This window comes from Odontesthes bonariensis, chromosome 14 (genome assembly GCF_027942865.1).
Source record: "Odontesthes bonariensis isolate fOdoBon6 chromosome 14, fOdoBon6.hap1, whole genome shotgun sequence".
NCBI lineage: Eukaryota > Metazoa > Chordata > Actinopteri > Atheriniformes > Atherinopsidae > Odontesthes > Odontesthes bonariensis.
This window is the reverse complement of record NC_134519.1, coordinates 31485620-31511191: the sequence shown is the minus strand read 5'-3', so window position 1 is coordinate 31511191 and position 25572 is coordinate 31485620. Positions and strand designations below refer to the sequence as shown.

At 41.7% G+C, this 25572-nt stretch overlaps 1 protein-coding gene across 2 annotated transcripts; it reads right to left on the bottom strand.

Moving 5' to 3' along the window:
• Positions 1-958: 958 nt before the first annotated feature.
• gk5 (glycerol kinase 5) lies at positions 959-25562 on the bottom strand. Of its 2 annotated transcripts, none has more exons than XM_075484037.1 (17): positions 25520-25562; positions 24815-25127; positions 24596-24689; positions 24116-24191; positions 23854-23947; positions 20876-21007; positions 16654-16729; positions 16277-16338; positions 16086-16159; positions 12300-12360; positions 10489-10615; positions 10303-10407; positions 10005-10099; positions 9547-9650; positions 9384-9443; positions 9105-9238; positions 959-2850 (listed from the first exon to the last, which is right to left on the bottom strand). In XM_075484037.1, exons 2-17 carry the CDS (start codon positions 24938-24940, stop codon positions 2681-2683), a joined length of 1590 nt encoding a protein of 529 aa, XP_075340152.1. In that variant the 5' UTR covers positions 24941-25127; positions 25520-25562; the 3' UTR covers positions 959-2680. The 2 variants fall into 2 exon arrangements, with proteins under 2 accessions (XP_075340152.1, XP_075340153.1); XM_075484038.1 differs by lacking the exon at positions 25520-25562 and adding an exon at positions 25263-25312.
• Positions 25563-25572: the final 10 nt, after the last annotated feature.

Here is a 25572-nt window from a genome sequence, read left to right as displayed (position 1 = left end):
TTAACGGAGAATACACGTTTCGATGGGGGGAATAAGGTAAACGCATTTCATTTCAGGTCTGCTTTACCGGAGCTCAACTGGAATAAAGTGAACAGACAGAAAGAGCAGCTGGATGCCTCAGCAGGAGGGGAGATTGATAAGGAAGGGAGAAAATGATGCCAAAAGCTTAACTTACAGCGAACAATCCCAGTGTGTCACTGAGAAAGAGAGAAAATAGAAGAGGGAGTTATATAATGAGCGGCGTTCAGTTCGTATGGGGGAGGGGGAGTAATGGTTGCACCACACTTACTTCCTGCTGTCGGTTTGAATTTGTTGGAAAGCAGGGCTCTCCACAGCTCATAAAATGCAGCACGATCCTTACACACACACACATTTTAAATTTTTTAGTGTGAGAGCAGCCAGCACTGATTCATGGGCTACTCCCGTCTGCCTCACACACTCCGGCACATTTCTCCCTGTGAAGGCATTCCACTGCAGGCCAAGAGCTTTGGCAAAAAAAAAAAAAAAAAACTGCTCATATTCAAGTGAGGAAGTCCAGATGGACAGCTCCACCAGAGGAAGTGCTCGGGTGGGTGAGGGGTTACGCAGAAAAGATATACTGTTTGGAGCCATGTGATTTACACTAAACTCAACTATGCTCTTTGTCTGTGGGAACAGACACACAATCCTCCCATTGTTTAGGAAAGCCCCCTTTAGTGCACTCAATTAGCGCCCCCTTCACCATACCAGCACCATGAGCAGGAATACACACCCCGTTTGTTCTCAGTCACTTCATTTGTGAGCTGCCATAGCAACCCTCACATCAATGCGACTCAATCTGCAGACACATGTGACAGTCTGTTTCTGATGATTCTCCATGGACGAGGCAGCAGGTGAACACTTCCTGTAGCGTATGCGTACTGTATACGAGTATACACCTGTGTATGTACGAGACACCCATATCACCACAACCAATGGCTGATGGTTCACCTTTTAATAACAGCTCATTCACAACATACAACATAAAAATAAATCATTACACAAATGTTAAGTTACGTCCCAAATGTTTGGGCTAACCTGTGCCATTCCAAATCTGAATGTGTTCAAGTGTTACAAAGCCTCAAACACAACAATCTAAAGTGTTATTTTGATGTAAAGTGATAACTTCAACATCATGAAAAGTATCATTATGTAACAGAAATTGAACAACTCCCAGCAAGAGGTACGAGTCAAGAGATTCACAGTTTCTCTCTGTAGTCATTTGTGTCACATGGGTGCAGGAACACATCATTACAGAACAATCTGAGTTTTCTGGAATGTCATCAGAGTTCATCAGGTCAAGTAAGAGACACATATGACATCAACATGGCTGCTTCCCGTGGGAAAATTCAACAACAAATGATGATAAATGACTGAAAGAAGAACACAGCATAGACAGACAATGAAAATAATCATAGAAAATCTGGACACGTCTCTTTTTTGTTTCCGATTTTTTTTTTTGTCAAACAAATCCCTGATCCCCCCCCCTAAAAAAAGTGCAACCTGCAATTACTTTTGAGCAAATTTGGACACTTTACATGAGTTTCTATCAGTCTATTTTAATACTTTTTCCAAAAAAAAAAAAAAAAAAAAAAAAAAAAAAAAAAAAAAATCGCCAGTGGAGATGTTCTGTATCAAGAATACCGAAACCATTTCTATCAATGACAGACAGTATTGATGTAAACTTGAGTTAAAGCAGAGAAAGTAAATTTAAATACTGAGAAGCTGTTGTGACAGTTAGTAACACCGTGACTGATCTTTCCAGGTATAATAACTGCATTTAGTTCTATAACATATACAGAAAAATTGTGCTTGTGAAATGACGCTGCTCCAGATTTAAAGAAAGAAACAAAAATGGTTTTCTCAACAGGTCAACATTTTCTCTAAAAGGCCAATTAAAAACGAACATGATAAATCCCGCATAAGCATCACCATAAAAATATAGAAAACGTTAGTCTTGATGTGTCCTAAACAGAAGTGTCAATTTTCCTTCTTTCCTCTACTTTTTTTTTTATTGAACCAGTGAACATGTGTGAATCTCATATTAACAATTTCAGCCAGTCCCCTTTTTAACATTTGGCACATGGTTGCCATGGTGAGCTCATGAACTAAAAAGCAGTAAAGCCAGTAATTAGCGCCCTCATGTGGAAAGATGTAAAACATTATTTAAGCTGGGGGGGAAAAAAAACACCCAACGAAATAATAGAATGCATATGTTTCTACAGATCAGAAATGAATGAACATGCTCCTATTTAATAGCTCCAATGTGAAAAAAACTTGTCAAAATGTAGCATGTGGGCATTCATTCAGTGCTGCATCAAATCTGACCTTTAATTCCAGTTAACCAGAGCTCTGCCATTATGTCAGCACACATGATCCGAAGCTGTGTTTTACTTTTCAATAAAGAAAAAGAAATTGCGCACATCCCTGAATGAGACTAACTGCTGGTAAGGATTATGCAGGCCACCCAAGTCACCATCACCAGAAGCTTCTTGGCATGTCTTACAGTATGTGGACCAGGATTCATGAAAAATTACAATCAAGTTAATCGAAAACCACAGCTAATGGCTGTTAGTCCTATACACAAGTTTAAAATTAACCATCTATTTTCACAACATGTTTTTATTCAACCCCAGGATCTCCCTGTGTCGTGCGTCTAGTGTCAGGGCTTGTACCAGTTCATAGAGCGCCGCAGGGCTCTCTCCCAGCTCTGGAGGACAGGGATGTACTCCCGACTTGGGCTGACTGCACCCTCGGTAGCTGCTCCTCGGGGCAGGAACTCCTTGTCTGTACTCTGCAGCTTTTTCAGCTCTTCACGGGTTTTCCAGAAGCCTGCAGAGACAGTCAAAGACTGAATGACACATGTACAAGGCCCTATAGATTCAGAATTTGGTACTGAGCTGTATGTAGCTGATTAATAACTCAAATTAGTAGAAAAACTGTTCAATTTTCTTTCCTCCGAACTAAGAACCCTTGGTCTTCAGGTTCACTTTATTATGAACCTGTTACAGGGGCAGCTGTAGCTCAGGAGGAAGAGCAGTCGCCCATCAATCGGAAGGTCGGTGGATCGACTCTGCTACATGTCGAAGCGTCCTTGGGCAAGACATTGAACTCCACGTTGCCTACCTATGAATGTGTGTATGAATGGTTAGAAAGCACGTAGTTATGTACAGACGTGTTGTATGAGTGTGTGTGAATGTGGCATTTAGTGTTAGAAGCGTTTTGAGTGGTCAGCTAGACTATATCATTTTTATTCTTTTTACAACTTATCTGACTACAGCAACAACAATCCTTTCAACATGCCCTGTGAAAGCTGTCGGATATATCAACAAGAAATTTGGACGCTACAAGAAAGGATTTCATGAAACGCTCCCAATGGAATCCAGTTGTAAGAAGTCCACATTTACTTCCAAAGGAAAGGGTGAAAAAAACACTACCTCCAACTTAAAGCTATATGATACTGTGTCTTTTCCAAGACTCTGTAAAGACACGTATGATGGACTTGGTGCTAAGCCGAAGAAACGTCAAACTGTTGGTATCAACAGAGGACATGTAACATCACCCGGAATAAAGTTAACAAACAGATTTTTACCACTGTCAGAGCCAAATGTGACTGAGTGTAACAGACAGAGAGACGGTACAAAGCAGCAGATGGACAGAGAAACTGTGCCGAGTGTCAAGGTCAAAGATACTCTTGTGCTTGGAGACGGAGCCATATCTAATATAAACATAAACAGAATGGTTACATGCAGCTATCCAAGTGCCACTGTCTCTGACATCACAAGATTACTACCTGAGGTGCTGGCAAAACACCAACGGGTAAAACAGCTGATTGTGCACGTTGGTGCAGTGGACATCAGAGAGAATCAGTCTGAAATCTTAAAAAAAGACTTTGAGAAACTATTTGAGAGTCTTGATAAAGTGACAATACCAACATTCATAAGTGGACCTCTCCCAAACATCGACAGGAGGTTCAACAAATTCAGCCGGCTGCTTCAGTTGAACACAAGGCTGTCCAAAGTCTGTGAGTCCAGAGGACTGCATTTCATTGAGAACTTTAATCTTTTCTGGCAAAGAGATGATCTGTTTCAAAGAAAAGGCCCACACCTGAACAGAGGTGGAGTGAGACGACTGACAGATAATCTCCTCCACGCTCTGAGGCATCAGAATGGGCCAGGGCCAGGACCGGGTCCTGTGCTGCTGCAGAGAGAGAAGAGGAGTGAGAGAAGAGCTCCTGCCTCGCCACCCAAGGACCCAGCAAAGGATTCAGCCACAGCAGCCACAGCAGCATCCCGAACACAGGAATCAGCAGCTCCTCCATCACCTTCACCATGGCCCTCACCACAGGCCTGGGACCCACCTGCTGCATCTACACCCTCCAGAGATGTTTCACCATCGTTCTCTTCTCCACCGTCACCCAGGAGATTTTCTGATCACCTTGAAAGCTTGGTGAAATCAGGGATTAAAATGGTTCCTCTCACGCCAAACATGGCAAGATCAAGAATTCTATCCTCAAAGAAGCATCGAGCCCCTCTCCCTCCCCAGCCTACTCCTTCGACCAAAGCCCCCCCAGCTTGGCCCCCACCACCGGTGCCCACAGTTGTCATTTCCAACAGCGTCAATGCTGTTGTCTAGGACGCTAAGGGCCTCTGTGTTGGTAAACACCATCTCAACCAGAGGTCCAAGGATGGAGTGAAGAGAGGGACAATCAGACTGTCCAATCAGAGAAATCTTATCCATATCCCTTGCAAGAACACAGCGTCCAGTTCAACTATAACTAATCTCAAACACGCAGTACTCAATGTCAGATCTTTAAGTAACAAATCATTCCTGATAAATAGTTTTATTTCCTCTCACAATCTTGATTTTATGTTTTTAACTGAGACATGGCTCGACAAAAACACAGCAAATGCAGTCCTGATTGAGTCTAGTCCACCTCACTTCAATTTTGTGTCTGAAACATGAGAAAACCAGAGGGGTGGGGGTGTTTGTGCCATGTTCAGGGACAATATACCCACCCACAAGTTGTCATTTGGGTTTTTTTCATCATTTGAGTATGTGTCATTCAAAATGGAGATAAAACAATCTTCCATACTTTATATCACCATTTATAAACCACCACAGAATTGTTTTATTGATGATTTTACTGAACTACTTTCAATTGTGTGCACTGCTTTTGACTGTTTAGTCATAACAGGGGACTTGAATGTGCACGTGGATGTAGCCCATAACAAGCAAGCTAAAGAGCTCACTGCTGTCCTTGAAATGTTTGGTCTAACTCAGTATGTGACTGAGCCCACCCACAACAGAGGGCACTCTCTAGATGTGCTCATTTCAAGGGGTGTTGTTATTTCAAACGTGGATGTCGTCGATGTTGCTTTATCTTATCATTTCTGTGTTTTCTTCGACCTGTCTGTTACACCCAAACCAGCAGTTGGGTCTGCAGTTGTTCGGGGAAGACTCATAAATGACAGAACAGGGACACAGTTTATGGAAATGATTAGGTTTGAGAACACCCCGTGTTCTAATGTTGATGATCTGTTGAACTCTTACACATCAAGTCTCTTAAATGTTTTGGATACCATTGCTCCTGTCCAGGTTAGAATGGTTAAAAGTAGGCAAAGGGCGCCATGGAGGAAAGAAGAGTCGGTCAGGGTACAGAAAAGGGAGTGCCGAACGGATATGGCGCAAGTCAAAGCTCCAGGTTCATTATGAGACTTACAAAGAAAAGCTATGTGTGTTCAACCAGACTTTGCGTAGAACAAGGGAGAGTTATTTTTCTGAAATCATCAAAAACTGCAGTAACAACCCTCGTGTCCTGTTTGCTACAGTAAACAGATGAACAAACTCTCCAGTTTCACTGCCTTTAGAACTCATTTCTACATCCAAGTGTAATGAGTTTGCAACATTTTTTAATGACAAACTTCAAGGCATTAAGAATGCAATAATTTCCACAACACAAATAACTACTCTGCAGCCAGCTAGACACCTAGAGCTGACACATTTCACACCTGTTACTGACAAAACAGTCGAAGAGATCATCTGCAGTCTGAGTTCATCAACGTGCTGCCTTGATGAGTTGCCCACTAGATTCCTAAAGTCTGTGCTGAGCAGTTTGTTACCACAACTCGCTCATCTAGTCAACATGTCAATCCAGACTGGAACATTTCCAAAGGCCTTAAAAACCGCTGTCATCAAGCCCCTTCTAAAGAAGAGCAATCTTGATGCCACAGTCCTGAACAACTACCGGCCCATATCAAACCTGCCATTCTTAGGCAAAGTCCTAGAAAAAGTTGTATACCAACAGTTTAGTGACTTTCTCCTGTCTAACAATGCTTTTGATACTTTCCAATCAGGCTTTAGGCCCCACCACAGCACTGAGACAGCTCTGATCAAGGTGACAAATGACATCCGCCTGAACACAGATGCAAGTAAAGTAAAGTCACAGTCTTAGTTCTGTTGGACCTGAGTGCTGCCTTTGACACAGTTGACCATGCGATCTTATTACAGAGGTTAGAAGACTGGGTGGGAATCTCTGGTCGTGCTTTAAACTGATTCAAGTCCTATCTGGAGGACAGGAAATGTTTTGTTGAAATTGGTAACTGTGTATCAGACCAAATGGCTATGACCTGTGGGGTTCCCCAGGGGTCAATCCTGGGAACCGTATTGTTCAATCTGTACATGCTTCCATTAGGCCAGCTAATACGCAGCTATAATGTGTCCTACCACAACTATGCAGATGACACTCAGGCTCTGTTTACATTAATTCATTTCACCATTTCTTCATGTCGGCGTCTTGCAAACTATTTACATTTACACACAAAGTTGCTGTCCTCTCAATAAAAGCCTAACTGTTTACTCTGAAACGGGGATCGGCTGATTCGCTAGTCACATGACTAATCAGCCATCACATCACATGATCGCCCTTGCATCTGGAGCATGCGCAACTGCTTAGAAAACACGACCTACAGGTGCATATTGCCTTACACACATGACGAATGATGAGAGAGACACTTGGACGGGAAAGTCCAAAGGCATTTGCAGTTTTCCGTAGTCTCCCTTCATCACTCAGGTAGTATAAGGTGCAAGCAACCTTGGTAAAAACGTCGATGGGCCGTCTCATTCTTGTTGTTTTCTTTTCCAGCTGTGGACGTAGTCGCTCGGACAGATTTATCAGGGCTGCTCTGGACATTCGAAAGTTCTCGCGCCATTCTTCGGCGACAACAACTTGGTCCACGAAATTGTCCCACCATGCGTTGCTTCTTCCCGGTCTAACCCAAAAGCGGCGCTCCATGTACGACTTGCACTGCGGATCCTCGTTTCTCACCGTTTACAACTGCTAAAATCAGCATCGTATGCGAATGCTTACGTGGGCTCCGGCGTCTTTGAATCCTTCAACCTATGAAGTCGTATTCAGGTATTTTAATGTAAATGGACAGTGCATCCGCGATAGAAACGATATAGAAACAGATTAGTATAAATGGCACCTTAGATCTACGTGTCACTGACAGCAGGAGAACACGGGCCTGTAGATACATTGTGTCACTGCATTGAACAGATCAGTGTGTGGATGCAAAACAATTTCCTCCAGCTAAACTCAGAAAAAACTGAAATCATTGTCTGTGGCCCACAGAAACAAAGAGAAAGTGTTATCAGTCACCTTGAGACTCTCTCTCTTAAACTTAATAATCAAGTCAGAAATCTCGGGGTAATATTGGACTCATACCTGAACTTTAACAGCCACATTAAATCAGTAACATCAGCAGCTTTTTACCATCTAAAAAACATTGCCAGAATCAAAGGAATAGTGTCTAAACCAGACTTAGAGAGACTGATCCATGCGTTTGTCTCCAGCAGGTTAGACTACTGTAACGGCCTGCTCACTGGGCTCTAAACGGGCTGTAAGACAGCTGCAGTACATCCAGAATGCTGCTGCTCGAGTCCTGACTAGAACCAGGAAATACGACCATATTAGTCCAGTGCTCAGGTCTCTGCACTGGCTTCCTGTCGCTCAGAGAATAGACTTTAAAACAGCTCTGCTTGTGTACAAGTCTCTTCATGGTCAAGCGCCAAAGTACATCTCTGACATGTTAGAGCCATATGAACCAACTCGGGCTCTGAGAACCTCAGGGAGGGGTCTCCTGCTGGTGCCCAGAGTCAGGACGAAACAAGGTGAGGCTGCGTTTCAGTTTTATGCTCCTAACATCTTCCAGAAGATGTGACAGGCCTCAACTCTGACAATGTTTAAATCCAGGCTGAAAACAGTTCTATTTAGCTGTGCATATGACACCTGAAAGTATTTTATCTGCACTCTTCACTTTTAAATTAATTAATTAATGATTATTTTTTTATATTTTTATTTTTCGCCCTCTTCTTTGATTGCTTTTAACTGTGTTTTAATTTTTATCTTTTAAATGCCTTGTCTTTATGTAAAGCACATTGAGTTGCCTGTGGTATGAAATGCGCTATATAAATAAAGATGCCTTGCCTTGCCTATACAAGTACATTCCATTTACCATTTATTATTCAGTTATCAGGACCTTCCCAGCCCTGCACCTGCAATTCCCCTCTTTGTACGATCAGAAAATAAAGAAAAAAGAATGAGTAAGACGGGAAAAAAGAAGAACTTCATGGAAAGCGAGATGTCGGCGCTACTTTCTGAAGTGGAGGCCCGCAAAAATGTGTTCTTTGGCACGCTGTCCTCGGCATAAGCAGCAAACGTAAGATGATTGGGTGGGAGAACGTGTGCGAGGTTGTCAATGCTGTGGGGTCTGAGAAGTGCACACAAGCAGAGGTGAAGAAGAAGTGATCCCACATTAAGGTGGATGCGAAGCGGAGACTGGCTGCCCATCGCCGCAGTGTGGCCAAAACAGGCGGGTGGGGGGGGTGACCGACTCTGTTTGAACAGAGAGTCGGCGCAACTATGGGTGACACTGCTCTCTCTGGGGTGGTGGGAGCACATGTGGCTGACTCTGATTACCCCCAAGGTAAATACCGATGTTTTTGTGTAACTCACAACAACGTGTTGACAATAGGCACAACACTGGGAAAATGTATGTGTGTATGTCATGAGTGTGACTGCATACCCACTCCAAGCCCAGCAACAAAAGCGGCCCCCAGGCAAGACATCTCCTGGTGTTGGGGTCTGACTACTTTTCTACCAAACAGATCTGCGGTCAGCTGCATGATGAAGTCATTGGAGGAAACGCCGCCATCCACCCTGAGATGGGGAGAAAGAAAGTGCCCAGTGAAACTTCCAATACGCTTTTTTGTAGACAGTTGTATGTATTCTCAACAGAAAACTCCATGACTGTAATCAGACATTCTTTAACTAGCAAAGCGGATAAAAAAAACAAAAGACGTACCTGATCTTTTTGATGGGAATGCAAGTCTCTCTTAGCATCGTCTCGTATAGCTGCTTGTTTCTTAAAAGACAAATATGAGTTAAAGGAGAGACTATCCGTTAGAACGAATGAGAATAAAATGTGAGGATGTTGAAACAGAAACTGTGTTTGCAAAGTGATTTACCTGAAGGCGACAGACTCAAGAATGGAGCGGACCAGATGGCTTTTGGTGGTCGAAGGTTTGAGGCCCATGAAGGAAGCACATGCTTTAGGATCATTCAGAGGAGCCTTTAATGAAGTGTACACACAAATGCATCAAATGTCTACAATATAATAAAAAGGTTAGAAAGTTTATGAAACAGTCTTTAAATCTTTTTGCAACAAACTCAGATTGGCAAAGACTGCGGCCACACTGACCACAGACCGCTGCTTGGTTACTGTACAGTTCTTTATACGATCACAGGAAAATTGATTTGTAGAAAACACTTACAAGGGCCCGTTTGCAAAGGAAAGAAGAAAGAAGAAAAAAAAAAAGAGACAACTATGTTACAGAGAGAGTCAAACTAAATGGTAACTACAACATAGTATTTACCTGAATCATGTGTGTTCTTACATGTTTTTAGAATCATGCACCGTATTTACCTGCAGGCCACTGAAGGAAGGGACGAAGCACACTCCATCTGAGTCGCTGACACTGTAAGCCAGAGCACTGGTCTCTCGGACGTCAGAGAAGAGCTCTGCAACAACGCACAAGAGGCGTCACACACAACCTGTGAATTTGTAAGTCACTATGCAAAGAAGACTGTGTCATGAACAGCCTCGCACCATTCCAGAGTTGTACTTTTGCAGTTTTAAAAAACGTAACTAAGCCACGTTTTCACACCGTCAAATAATTCTTTCCACTACCAGCCGCAGCTGCTGCGTACACCTCACTGCTCACCAAGCTCATGCGCCCACTTGATGGCAGTGCCTGTGTCTGCTGCATTTCCCTCCGCCAGATACATCAACTCTGAGCCGATCTTCCATCCAACAAGAGGATACAGACCTGCGGTGAGGAGTCGAGAGGTTTCAATAAGCCTGTATGGGCAAATGGGATAACATCTAAATGCGTGTGTTGTTTTGTAACCTGCTACAGACGTATGTGGTTTGCTCCCACAGTTGATGTCCATGAAGGTGCCTGTTCCCATGGTGATCTTTACATCACCAACATCAAAGCAGCACTCTCCAAACATGGCTGCCTGCTGGTCCGCCATCTACAGAAGAAAATGTTAGTGGCAGTAGGTCTATAAGTCTTTGATAAGTGAAAAGCACTGTGGTTAGTGGAAACTGTCACCTTTCCTGTTGGTCTGTTTTTGAAAGATTTCAAGTATTCTAAGGGAAAGAATTAGTCTGTGATTTTTGACCCAGTGAATTTGGATGAAAGGCATTCACAGACGCAACCTGATGCACCACATTCAGAGTAACATTGTTAATACAAGTGTCTGAAAACAACGAGTAACAGATAACAGTCAGCAGAGACAGCTGCTCTGGGAGGACTGGGTGTTACAAAATGCTGCTTTCTACAAACATACAGTGGTTCAGGTTTTTTATTTTCCAAACTTTGGCAACTAAATGTCAAGCCACATTTCAGGCAGTTTTCACAGACTACCATTAGGGGACTGGTACGTGCCGTAATTGTGGCTAGTTGTGCTACGAAAGAACACACCAGTCTGTAGAATGCTCTTTGTGTTTGCAGTGAACATTATATTTTTGTGTATCTACTTCTGTTTTTTTTGTTTTTTTTCCAAATTTAAAGACAGTTTCCGCTGTTGCGATCGTATGTTCAACCAATCACCATAAACCTACTTCATCTGGACCAATCACTGTACAGTTTTGTCATGTTGGGGAAGCTTCTGCTCACTGTAGGAGCTAAAAAAGACCCTATAAAAAACTAAAATTGATTGTAGTTCCTGCTGTGTGTACACAGAAAAGAGGAGAGACGGCCTCTCACAGTGCGAACTACGAAATGCTTCCTGCGGGTTGCAAAAGCTTATTTTGAGTTAAATAGGGACAGATGATAATCAGAGGACCTTTTCCCTCAGAAATACACTGCTCCACTTTGCTTCTCTTTGTCTACCTTTTTTTTTAATTTCAGAGAGTTCATGTGTGTGTTCTTATGTTTTTTGTTATGTATTCTCTGGCTCAACTAAACAGGGTCATTAAAATTCGAACTCTTCATTCAAATAGTTGAAAATATTCAGCCATAGCATGTGAAACCAGATTAATGCTGGTGATTTCTCCGTGTCTGGGGCTATGATCATTGGTCAGGTCTGATCAGATTAAAGGTGACTTTTCATTTGATGAACTTTACACATGCTCACCTGTGTAAACAACAGACCCACAGAAAGGGACCATAAAAATGGTAAATCTCTACAGATATTCTCTCTGTAATGTTATCACAACACATATAGTAATATTCCAAGGTTGCCAGTTGCTAATACAAGCTATACTTAATCGCCTTGCTACATTACACCAGAGCTATTCACAAGTTGCCAGTCAAGGCATTTTTCCTCAAAATGGGCCAGATTGCCTTGATTTTTGGGCCTATCAACACCCCTGATACAGCAGATGACAGCACCCAGGGAAAAGAAAAACATTGTGGAATTTTCCTTTAAAATGTCAAACACATATCCTTTCTTGGAAGAATAAGGATAAGTGTTTATAAGGATGAGAAGGGATAGTGAGAGCTTTCACTAAGTAACTAGTGCTTTTTATACCAAAGTTTTGTCAAACTGTTTTAATTCTAATTCATTTTTTTTCAAGATTCTTATAATGAGTGACATATTAACTGCAGCTGATTGGCTAAACAACTCTGAAACATCCTTATATTATTATATTACAAAATATTGTGACATGCTGGCAGATAATAGAATGTATGAAGCCAAGATGCTGACTCACCACTGACATTATGGGAATGGACACTCCGAAGATTGATGGGTCAGTGGAGCCGAAGTCATGTCTGATGCACCATGAAAGAGAAACCAGATATGATGCATTATCTCACACACTATCAGCACTGTGGTCTGAAGGCAAACTGCAGGAACAGGACCGAGAACAACAACATCATGACATCTATGCTGAAATGTGTCGTTTAGTTCACAGTAAAGCTTTCTTTAGAAATGTCACCTTTTCAGTGTTGAAATGAAGGTTTAGATAAAGTCACTGTAAATTTCACACAGAATTTCAAGTTAATGGTTACACTTTAATCAACACACTTAATTGCTTATTAGACAGAATAATAAAACACAGCGGTGGGTTACAACAGAACAACGAACAAATGATAGAGCTGGGTCACACCTCATATATAAGTGACAGTTAAGGCTATACTTCTTTTAACTGCCCTTGCGTCTTGCGCGTATGTTAAAGGATAAGACCGGTTTTTTGACATTGGGCCCTTGATTTCACATTATAACATGATGTTCTACTCACCCCTGCTTGTTGTTGGTCATTTGGAGCTGTTCCGAAGATATTCGAGAGGCGTCTGGCTGCTCTCTTGAGATATTCGGCCATGAAACGGTTTCCTATGGGCAACGTTATACAGGCACAAACTATGCTGTTTATAATTTATTAATTACTGTACACTAGCACTGATAACGTGGAGGTGCGTCGCTTACTTAAAAAAATCCGGGTTACTGTAATTTGGAATTTTTGTCGTAAAGTGGGTGTTACTGACGTCCTCATCGTGCTACTACCACAGACAGCCCACAGACCGGCTGCCTATTTATTCATTCGGCTAAAATTCAAAATTAGTAACCCGGATTTTTTTAAGTAAGCGACGCACCTCCACGTTATCAGTGCTAGTGTACAGTAATTAATAAATTATAAACAGCAATATTTTGTGCCTGTATAAACTTGCCCATAGGAAACCGTTTCATGGCCGAATATCTCAAGAGAGCAGCCAGACGCCTCTCGAATATCTTCGGAACAGCTCCAAATTACCAACAACAAGCAGGGGTGAGTAGAACATCATGTTATAATGTGAAATCAAGGGCCCAATGTCAAAAAACCGGTCTTATCCTTTAATGGCTCGAGACGTTTATACTTCATTTTGCTTTGTCGGCGGTTGCGTGTGCTGCGTGGCGATTCACCGCCAGGACAGTAGGTGGAGTAGCGGGTTTTTTCAATGACAAGCCTACTACGATGAAAGGAAATTCACCGCCAGGAGCTCTTTGGTAAGTCTCTCTTCCATAGATTCATGCTTCTTCTTCTTCTTCTTGTAAATAGCCGGTATTTTGTCAGATTTTCAACACCTTGGGGGTCTAAACGACTACTTTCTCACCTGAAAATGTTTCAAATGTTGCTAAAGTTATATATTTACAGAGTTTAGCCTATAGCTTAAGGGAAATCAGCTTTTCAGGCCGGCTGATTTCGGCTCGGGCAGGAGTGAAGTGCACTGTGTGTAAACGCTCTGCATACTGTCTGATCGATCAAGTAGTAGGCGGTTTCGACCACAGCCAGTGGCTTGCGCTTGCGTCTTGCGTGAAGTTTAGAAAATTGAGGTGACACACGCAAGCACGCAAGGGGGGGCTTGCAACCGCGCAAGGGCTTGCGTTGCGTCTTGCGTCTTGCATTGCGTCTTGCGTTACCGACTATAAACCAGGCTTAAGCCTGATTCTTACTCGGCGCATCCTCGCTTTGACCCATTCTTACTAGCTGGTCGCAAATGGCGCAAACGGTCACGTGACCCAAAATTCCGCCACACCCCCCGTCGCAAGCTAAAAAATCCTCGCGCGTCGCAAGGGCGCGCACACAACTTTTTTTCTGACTTCGCGCGAGCTCAACCGGAAACCGCTAACCAAGAGAAAGGAAACATGAACACTGCAGAGACCGCGGTGACCGAGAGGGTGCGCCTCTACAAACATCTGTACGACACGTCTATGAAGTTACACTGGGACTACGTTGTCCCAAAGGACAACGTTTGACAAAGTTCGTCTGTTTGCAAAGGACGAACATTCCACCTTCTCTTCTGTTTTTGCCGCAGCCGCTTAGCTCTGAGATACATATACAGTTCTACACCCAGAGTAAATTCATTCAGCATCCACATCAGATGTGCCAGCCTCTGCTGACGCCCGCTGGTCTGGAGAGAACTGCAAATGTGACGCATACTCGGCGCAAACTGCGCTTATGAGCTGAAGGAACTGTGAAGGGGCTGGCGCTTTCGATGACGTCATTAATGGTTCTCGAGCCAGAACAGTTGCGCGGTTGCGCCGAGTAAGAATCAGGCTTTAACAACAGCCCCACAGTAAGATGGTACAAATTGGGAAATGAAATCAGGGGACAGTTTGATGAGATTGTGAAGTGGCATGGAGTCAACAAAGTTGTTTTTGCCATCACTGCAGATAACATTCAATCCGACGGGGCTCAGGCAGCAATCACCCACACGAACTAATCATTTTTGCACTGACTTAAACTGTAATTTCCAACCAAAAGGAAAGCAAAATAATTTTTAAATTTCTCACTGTATTGTCTTTTCCTCCTCATTTAATGCCTGAGTATCCGTCTCATGACACCTTGAGTGGATCAAGGCCAGCATGTTGACAACTGTTAACTTCGAGTGTTAAGATAACTTCAGTCATTTGGTAATGAAATGGCCGGCTGTAACTAAGGGGGCAGAGTGGCCGTTTTTTAAAGGGAGAGTCATGGGTTTGGTCTCAAATTTCCCCAGCTCACATGTTGAATTATTATTAGGCAAGATAAAAAAAATACCCCACACTACCCCTAAATGTGTTCCTCATTTGTTTGTTGCTTTGGATAAAATGGTTTGCTAAATGAGTATAATGTAATTAATGAATAAAAGAGGTTCTATTCTCAGCGTGATTTTTTTATCTGTATGCTAAACACGACAAGGTCAGTTTAGGAAAAAAGCTCAAAGATGGGCAAACAAAGAACCCATCTATCTCTGATGTTTGGACCCATATCACTGCAGTGTCACAGGCAAGTTTCAACATGGATAATTCCTTGTATCAAGCCAAGTTAAACACAGTCAATGAAATCTATTTCTGCCTTATTGCAATTTATGAAAAGGTCTAAAATCTCTTCGGACACATTTTTTTTGTACCCCAATGTTAGTCCGTCCCCTAAACATTTGGGACAGACTAATAAGCCTCATAAAAGTATTCAGATGCATTTTTGATTTTTAAAAGTGTTCGGCCAACACAGCAGGGTAATTTCTCATTAATGACTTGATCCATCGAAAATAAGATTAGAAAATAGTTTATGGTCATTTATCATGGAAGGTCACATGGCTGAGTTATGTTAACCTAAATGACATAACCTCCATACTTGAATTCAAGGATTCTTTATTGTCATACCAGCTCACATGTACATGTTTACGGCACGAAATTAGATCTCAGGTCCCGGTTTAATAAGCCTAATAAATAAGTGTATAACACACAAAAAAAAAAAATAAGAAGAAAGATATAAACAGCAGCAAAACTATAAACAGTTAAGTACACACGTGAGAGCAGGAGGTAGTCCGTAATATTGCACCTATAAGAATAGTGAAATATGAAATAGTGCACCTTTAGTGGATAAAGTGATTTTAGTGCAGGTGCATATCATAGAGAATAGGCCTACTGGCCTTGGTGGACGCCTCTGCATTCTGCGTGAGTATCCTTAAAATACTTTTTCCTAGATAAGAAAACCATTCAAATTTTACTTATCATTCCAAGATTTTTGACTCACCCTGTGCTTTGGACTTTCGGGAAAATAGAGGGAGGCAAAGACACAAGAGAGCAGAGAAGCCCACTCCAACACATCTGTGAAACAAGTCACATGACAGAGAATTAAAAAAAAAAAAAAAACTACACACACAAAAAAAAGACCCTGACAACAAACCCAGAATAAAGTGTGTGTAACTGGGATATTCACCAGACCTGATAGGAATCAAAAATTCCAGTTGAACTTGCATTAGAGCAATCTGTTGCATGGATGTGACCTGAAACAGAGGTGGGAATACAAACCAGCAAATTACTTTCTTCCAGGTAAGAAAAAACGTTTGCATGAGGTCCAGCTCATTTTTTTTCAACTCCGACCTCTCACATGGGGGTGAGGTGAAACATTCCTTAGAAATTTCAGTTGTTCAGTCATGCAAGGGGATTGGAGAGACAAAGAACACTCTGTCTGGGTCTTTAATATCCTGTTCGACACTCTGGGAGATGCAATTCATTGAACAAAATTACCCATTACTGCACTATTTCCAACAGACACTGTGCTTAGATGGAGGTGGCTCAGCATAAACAATGCCACCCACCTTTCGTGAGTTTGAAAAGGAGCCAGGTGTCTATTGTTCCAAAGCAGCAGTTTCCCTCATCGATAGCTTGACAAATCTGGAGAAAGACAGAAATATGATAAGAGTGAGGGGGAGGACCATCTCATAGTACAGCCCCTCCCTGTTGTTATGTAATGATGACCCTTGAGATTGTTTGTTGCACAAGAAGTTTGCTTTGAAAATGAACAGAATTGCATATAATGCTAATGGCTGGAATTTTTAATTCAAAATTCTCTTTAGAATTATGAAATATATATATATATATACATCTATATAACATCTATACATAAAGGTATACTGCAAGTCTTCTGAAGATGGGAAAGGTGGTGCCGAAAGTAACACTAAAATACAACTGAGAACTAACCAATTAGTAGAGAAAATAAGACTGACCAACAATATTTATCATTTCTTGGGTTAACTGTAAAATGGTTAAGGTAACACTCATGAAGTCAACATGACATTGCATAATTTACTTTAGTTTTTAACAAAACGCAGCCCGAAATTTCAACTGTGAAACTGGCCTCCCATTTTAAATTACCAAATTAACTTTTTATTTTATTCCTATTATTCTAGGTTTTCTGATGTGGCCCTGTGATGAACTCGTGACCTGTCCAGGGTGTACCCCGCCTTTCGCCCAATGGCAGCTGGGATAGACTCCAGGCCCCCCCGAATTGGATTAAGCGGGTATAGAAAATGGATGGATGTTTTTTTAATGTATAGGATGCAGTAGGTTCTGGTAAAGGCGATTGTAAGTCACTTTGGATAAAAGCATCTGCTGAATGAATGTAATGTAATGCACTGGCCCACCTCAGGACTGTGTTGTGTCCCCCTTACTTTTTATCTTCAACACGAACAGCTGAAGGAGTTTTCAGGACAACAAATATCTGGTTTCAATTCAATTCAATTCTATTTATATAGCGCCAAATTACAACAAATGTCATCTCAAGGCACTTCAATCAATCAATACAGTCCAATTCAAGCCAATTGGAGTTCAATTCATTGGGCCTCATGCAAGAACATTTTCGTATTTTTATTCTAAATTTCTCTTACTTTTTTCGTATGAAGGTCTCGTACGAACACGCCACGTCAGATTCAACAAACGCTCTTAACTTCGGAAAAAGTGTGTAAACGACCTGCGTAAATGATGAATCACACCTGTGCGTATCTAAGTTCACGTGCACGAGGATAGTAGATTTGCATACTCCACGCCCAAAATAATACCATATTAGGCTGTGCTTCCTCTCTCCTGTGCCAGGAAGTGTTGAGTGTTGAGTCATGAGAATGGCATCAAGGCGCAAAAAGAACAACTTTACGGGCTCTGAGACTGAAGTTCTGTTTTCAGAGATCCAAAAAGGAAAATCTGTCATTTTTAGCAGTGTCAGCAGTGGAATTACAGGACCTGCTAAAGCCAAGAAATGGGAAGCAATTATGAGTGCTATTAATTCTGTGTCACCTGTAGTTCGCAATGTCACCGAAATAAACTTTGATGGGGTGGTCCATGAGGGGGGTCTCCTGGCACCACACCTTCTGTTCTGCCTGGGCTGGTTCAGGTTGTAGGAGACCGTTCACGGCAATATTGCGCAAATCTGGCATGCCTTCTCTGGGCTATTTGCCCCCCCACCTGGCCTTCAGCTCAGTGCGCTCCACGACAGCACGGGTGCTTTGATGCGTAGATGCGTCTCGTGCTCCAATTATGATTGGCAGTCCAGCCACGGCATGAAAGTCCCTCTTAATTTGTACTTGTTGGACAGCAGTGTGTGGGAATCTGATGTACCATGGTTGATAAACTGATGAGAGCTTTGATGACCAAGGGGAGCGCACGGCTCACAGAGGACTGGGACACACCTGATCTGTCTCCAGTCTCCCTCTGAAAGGTTCCAGTGGCCAAAAATCCAAGGATGGTGAGGACCTGGACGTGTGGTGGAATCGGGTTTGATCGGCGTGTTTTTCTCTGGAGTTGTGGCTCTAGCAAGCTGCATATTTGTAGCAGCACAGTCCTTGGGAATCTTAATCGCGATGTCAGCCATTCGTCTGTCTCCACACGGTCTCTTCCAAGAGCCTGACGCACTAAGGCATCCAAAAGTAGCAAGATAGCCGCTGTGCTTCCCGTTACAGATTCAAATGAACCTTCAATTAGTGCACAATTTAAAGCTGCAGTCTGCAACTCTTTTTCAAGCATAATGCCTGGAACTGTCCGGGGATTCTGAAAGTAGTACATTAAATACCCCAATACAAAAAAAAATGAGTTCTCTAGGTCCCCTATATGTCCCGCTAGGTCCCTCCAAAGCCAGCAGGTTTGTTTACAAAATTGCAGACCAGACCGGTAAAAGGTAACCAATCAGGTTATGAGCTGGGCTCTGCTGCCTGTCAATCACCGATTGTGCGCGCGCGATACAAGGTAGGCTCGTCCCCACGCTTATTTATCTAGACTATTGAACTTCATTACGGGCTAGTCTGCTTACTGTGTCTTCCATGATCGCAAATGACAGGTGAGTTGATGACTGAGGAGTCGTGTACGCGCATCTGGCGTGCACGTAGACGTGCACGAGTTCTCATGTGTTTTGATGGGGCGGGACAGGAAGTTCAATAACTTTTTATTTTTCGGTTAAAAAATAAGCATTTCTTGCATTTTGCGACTACGGAGGTTACCGTTTTCAACTTCAAGCGTTCTGATAGATCATGTAAACTCTTAAAATGCCAAAAATTAGGACTTTACGTATGACAACAACAAATCCTGCAGACTGCAGCTTTAAGTCAAACAGAATAATGTCAGCATAATTATGGGGTATAATGTATATTTATTTATGTTTTCTTCAAAGTAATTAAATATACAATCCATTAGTCAAGCAAACTTGATTGGAATAACAGCGGACTATTTTACGAAACTCCTACGACAGGTCTGGATCACTTGTAAATTCTGTTCGTACCTGAAAGAAAACGTAAAATACGAAAAGATTGGTGAATGCGCAAATTGTCTTAAATCACTCGTACGGACGATTTAAGTACAAATCTGTGCGTACGAACGGTTCTTGCATGAGGCCCAATGTTATCATAATCCTGAGCATGCATGAGGAAACTGTGGAGAGAAACGACTCCCTTTTAACAGGAAGAAACCTCTGGCAGAACCAGACTCAAGAAGGGTTTCTGATGAAACAGTCCAGTTGTCTGTTTTTAAAGGGATAGTTCGCCTCTTTTGACATGAAGCTGCATGACATCCCATATTAGCAATATCATTTATGAACATTGACTTACCCCCCGCTGCGTCCTGTGAGCCGAGTTCCAGCCGAGTTTTGGCGTTGACGAAGGTAGTCCGGCTAGTTGGCTGGGGCTTAAAAAATAAAGCGTCTTGCTTCTCAAAACAATATGTATTCAAAAGAGTAATAGATTTGCTTCACAAAATCGTTCACCAAAAAAAGTCAGACCTCACAATCCCTTGGCGCTATTTCTCTCTACCTTTGTATCACTACGGGCTATGTAAACTGTGCAGACCGAAGTCCAGACCGAGCAGTCCCCTGCTTCCGAGCAGTAAACACCGTAACAGGTGCGGCTATCACTAGGTGGCTGAACGCATTGATATCAAGGGAGGAAAAAATAGTGCCAAGCGTTGTGAGGTCTGACTTTTTCTGTATGGACGATTTTGTGATGCAAATGTATTACTCTTTTGAACGCATATTGTTTTGAGAAGCAAGACGCTTTATTTTTTAAGCCCCAGCCAACTAGCCGGACTACTTATGTCAACGCCAAAACTCGGCTGGAACTCGGCTCACAGGACGCAGCGGGGGGTAAGTCAATGTTCCTAAATGATATTGCTAATATGGGATGTCACACAGCTTCATGTCAAAAGAGGCGAACTATCCCTTTAAGAATGAAGAGACCAATGATGGCTCTGCACTGCTGATATTTGTGAAATGGTGTGATGAAATCCATGATCTAAATGTATAAAATACTAAATAATTACTCACTCATTTTAAGACAGAGATATACCTGCCTTAAAAGCTGCATAATACATGGAAACAAAATAGTAATTGTATTTACAAATATTTGGGCACAGTATCTGATTGTCAATTCAAGTTTGACAAAAAATTTGTTGATTTATGTTGTCAGTGACTTTCTTATATGTAACCGTTATTGATCTTTCATGGGAAGCCTTTAAAAACCTTCCACAGTCTTTTGAACATAGGGTTCAGAGAGTATCTCCACACACCTGTTTGTAATGTGCCAGTGCCCAGACGAGGCGAAAGGTGACATGTTGAGTGGAAAAAACAATGAGACTTGCTGCAAGGAAACGTTTCTGCCGGGTCAGGAAATACACCATCTTCATCACACCATGGACTGCCTGAGATAGTTGAAAAAACATAATATGAAAAATATGAAAAATACAACATGAAAGAGTCATACAATTTATCCTCAACATAACTGTATTCAAAGTTCAAATATTTTATCTAGAACCTAAGTGATATTGTCAGCTGGCTGACAGGCCCATCTCAGATGTTATCAGTGGTGTCTCTGTTCACCAAAACAAGCGTTTTTTTCCCCCTTGACAGACTATAAAACAGGGGAGTATTCCAGAAAGGAGGTTCAACAAACTCTGAGTCTATCCCTGAACTCTGAGTTGACTTACTTTGAGATGGGAAACTCAAAGTCCGGTTCCAGAACAGCTGATCTGTGTTAGTTCAATCAACTCTGAGTATGTTCACCTTGGTTTAAGCACATGCATGACGACAATAAAAAGCCATTATCAATGGAGCACGGATACTACGAGTCACTGTGGCGACATAAGCAAAAAAACACTCAACATACTTCACCCCGCTGGAATTGGAAGTGCTAGTGCGAGCATTAGTGATGGCAAAATGAGGCTTTGTGAACCAATGAGGCTTTCCAGCCCAAAGGTTCGCCAAAAGGTTCATTACCCGAAGCCTCATTGAAACGGTCTCTCTAGTGACACCTGCTGTGCAAAATGAATATATGACAGACTAAATTAACCCTGAGTTAGAGCATCCTGCAATATAAAATAAACAATTGTTGTCACTGTGTCTCAATGAAAATAAATGTGTGAAAACTGCATATATGGAAGTATTATTGAGTGCTATGGTGTTGATCACTCAAATGAAATATATCAATGATGTACACTGACTACAGTGCTTATGGAACTGGGAGTATGAAAGTGCTTATGGGACCGGGAGTCAGGAATAAACTGTAACAGAGCAGTATGGGCAACAAGACAAATATAAGTTATTGTTTTTTATTTAAAAAAATGTGTGTCAATAACGTTGCGGTTTAATATGCCCAGAAGAAAAAAGAGCGACAACAACTACCGATAACTATGTTCTTCTCTCGAAAAAACACACCTGCACCGCGGACTTTAGAAGAAAAAAAACGCTGAGTCAGGATGCAGCGGCTCAGTCAGAAGAGCAGTGAGTCACTATTTGTCCTACTGTAGCCTTTTTGTATTTTGTTTTCATAATCATTTTTCATTTTCTCCCGTTCTAATCCAATGACTCGGGTCGCGGTGGGGCGGTGCTGATCTCCGCAATTTGAAGCCTTCAGTTCGTATTGATGATTCAAATTATTATGTTACAGTAGGCCTACAGTAGTTATTTGTAAAAAAAAAATAAAGGTTACTACTTCACGGATTTCGCCTATCACGGGTTCTTTTTGGAACGTAACCCCCGCGAAAAACGAGGGTTCATATCCTATATAACTATTCTAACACTATTCTAACCTAATTACGATATATTCTAAATGCAGTATAATAGATGATATAATAACTGAACTTAACCACTAACTCTGATACAACCAACGCACACTCTACCTCTCAACAATACCAAACGCCAACTCAAAACCCTCGAAGTGCCGCAAGGTTCGAACCCTTTTTATGCGATAGTGACGCTCAAAATGAATCAGTGACGTGTACACTGAATCCGAGGCCTCGTTTGTCATCAGTCACGTGATTTTTATGGAAACGATACAAGCCTCGAACCAACGCTTCATCTGGCTCGCCCCTTTTTGCTCGACACATGCTCCGAGGCCTCGTTTCAAACGCCACATCACTAGCGAGCATATGGAAGTAGGAGCACATCTTTAGAAAGAAAAGCAACACAGCTGCAGTGGGTTCAGTGCGTAAGTTAATGCAGTATTCATGTAACATTTAACCACACTGTCTTATAATATGACAGGTGAAAACAGTGATGTTCAGGCATTGAATTAAATTTTATTGTCATTTAGTTGCAATCTCACAGGCGTAAAGTGCACTTGGCAGCAACTGAAAATGACAAAAATCATTCAAACAGGTGGGGCATAATTTGCTTTTACCCATAGGCACTTGATTGCAACTCACCTTGGCTATTACATTAAAACAGAGCAGCGTAGATGATTTGTTCTGAGCACAGCCGTGGTGTGTGACATTACAAATGTATGGCCGGAGAATGTTGTTGAGATAGTTGATTGAGCGAGACGAAAAACGGTATCGCTCAATATAAATATTTGTCTGGCAATGACGATCTATCGATCTGTGGTCTAAGAACTCTCTCCCGACGCAAGGCTATTCGGATTAATTCCGCTTCAATATCAACAGGATTTTGGCAAAACGGACACCCCATGTGTAACCGCTGAGCAGGAGGAAGGTGACGGGGATAAACTCGGGTTTTATTTTATCAAACCTGCCAGCGAGCAGGTTATGTTCAGAGTAACTTACCGCAGTAACAGCCCCAGAGTTTAAGTTGCCTCTTCCTGGAACTGAAAACTCAAAGTTTCTCTCATCTCAGGGTTAACAAACTCACAAAACCCGCTTTCTGGAATACCCCCAGGAAGAGCTACTTGAGGTAATCTAACAAACAAATAACTGTACTCCGTTCGTCAGTCTTCTCAGTACTGTTTGCAGCACCTGCATACACTGTTTACAGTACCTGCACACTGTACAGCTGAGCTGACAGTCAAGCTCTGTTTATTCTAAGTTAGAAAAAATGGTTTGCAAAATTCTTTGCAATAAAATGTATAAACCCACCCTTTTCCCCCTTCTATTATAACTTTGACATGGTGTGTTATATATATGATATCTGAACGTATTACTCTTTAAAACCTCCAGTAACAGTTGAGTTCTTATTTGATTTCTTGCCTTTTCACTCCCAAAATTATTTAGTAAAAGGTACACAAAAAGGTAAAGATTTTGCATCTCAGACTCACTTTCATGGTACAGGATGTGTTCCAGGACTTCACCAGGTCTGTAGCCCGTTGATCCTGCCAGGTGATGAAGTTATGGAAAGGAACTCCAGTTTTCCTGTCAAAGTGGAAATAAAATAAACCAGAGCATCAACATGGATGGAAAAATGTCTATGTGCTCGGTGTTTGGCCAGGTAGAGACTTTTTGAGCAAAGACAAAAGTAGTATGTTTAAAAAAAATTTTTTTTTAAATTCTTTTAAAAAAAAAATATATATATTTATCTACCGGTCCCAAGTTGTGAAGGTTGCTCGTTGAGTGGAGATGCCAAGGGCCTCTATCTGGGACATTTGTACTCCTGCATCTGTCATGAGTACAACAACACAAGCTTAGACTCATAAAGATATTTAGAAATAAAATCAGGGAGGCATTGTAAACCCAAACTACTCTAATTTGCATGTTAGTAATGCCACAAAAGGTTTTTTCTAATGTATTGTGAACAATTCAGTTCTTCACATTTCGTAACTGTAATCCAACAAAACAACTGCACCAGATACAGCATCCTACAGCCTCCCTTTATGATTCTTTTGCTCTTTCAAAACAAAACCGTAACTTTAGACATTAACGTCTACTGTAGCGTTGACATTTTTTCACGACATGCATTTGTTAAATAGAGTACATATTTCCCATATAACATGAATTCTATCCAATCTAATCGCTTGGTACAGTTGCAGGTGGATGTGTTAACAGAATGTTGTACAGCTGTACCTTGCACAGCTCCCTTGACCACAGCAATAAAGCCTTTCCATAGTACATCTGGGTCCATTTCCACATGTCCCACCTCTGGATATACAAGGACAATCTGACAGGAAGGATTAATGGAAAACATTTTTTATATGCTGGAAAGAACCAGGTTTTTGTTTGTGTGTGTGTGTGTGTGTGTGTGTATTCAAAGATTTCTGTAGATGTAAAGAGAGCAGTGAATACCTTGTTTGTGCATGATCCTCTGATTTTTGCCTCCTTGTCATACACATGGCATCTGATTGACGTTGTTCCAACATCCACCGAGAGAATAAAACTTTCCCTTTTAAAACCGTTCCTCCGACTGCCCATTATAGATAAAGATGTTCTTTTATTTCGTAGATCTATCACAAGTCCTCCATGGTTAGCTCGAACAGTTGTAGTTTAAAGCCTGGAAGGATGGTGTGACTTGATAGCGAACCAACTGATAAATGTGAACTGTCGTGATGAGGCTGTAACTCGACCCTTGGACTTCGGTCTCTTCCAGTTCTAGTTGAACCTGTTCGGGAAAAAATATTGATACAGTTTGTAGTAAACAAATGCTCACTCACTGAACGGCATAGCCATTACCAATGTAATTCTGTGTGACAAATTGATAGGACCAAACACATTTTAAGACAATTTCTCTATATACCCCAGACTGGTGTGCGGTTGAAATACAAATCTGGAGTGGGAGTTCACCAACTCTGAGTTAAGTTTTAAGCTAGGGCTACATGGATAGCTGTCAGTAAATATAATTGAATCGGTTGGTTGTAAAATTCCCAATAGACAACTATGATTAAAAATTATCCAATTCTATCTAATATTTACCAAATATGTGCTACTAAAAGTTAAAGCTCCATTTAGATGAGGAATTTCTAAAATTGTAGCTGTTAAATCGTATTAACGAACCTGAAGCACTGTAACCTTGTGGGCTTCCGTAGTATAAATTCTACGCAGGCGCA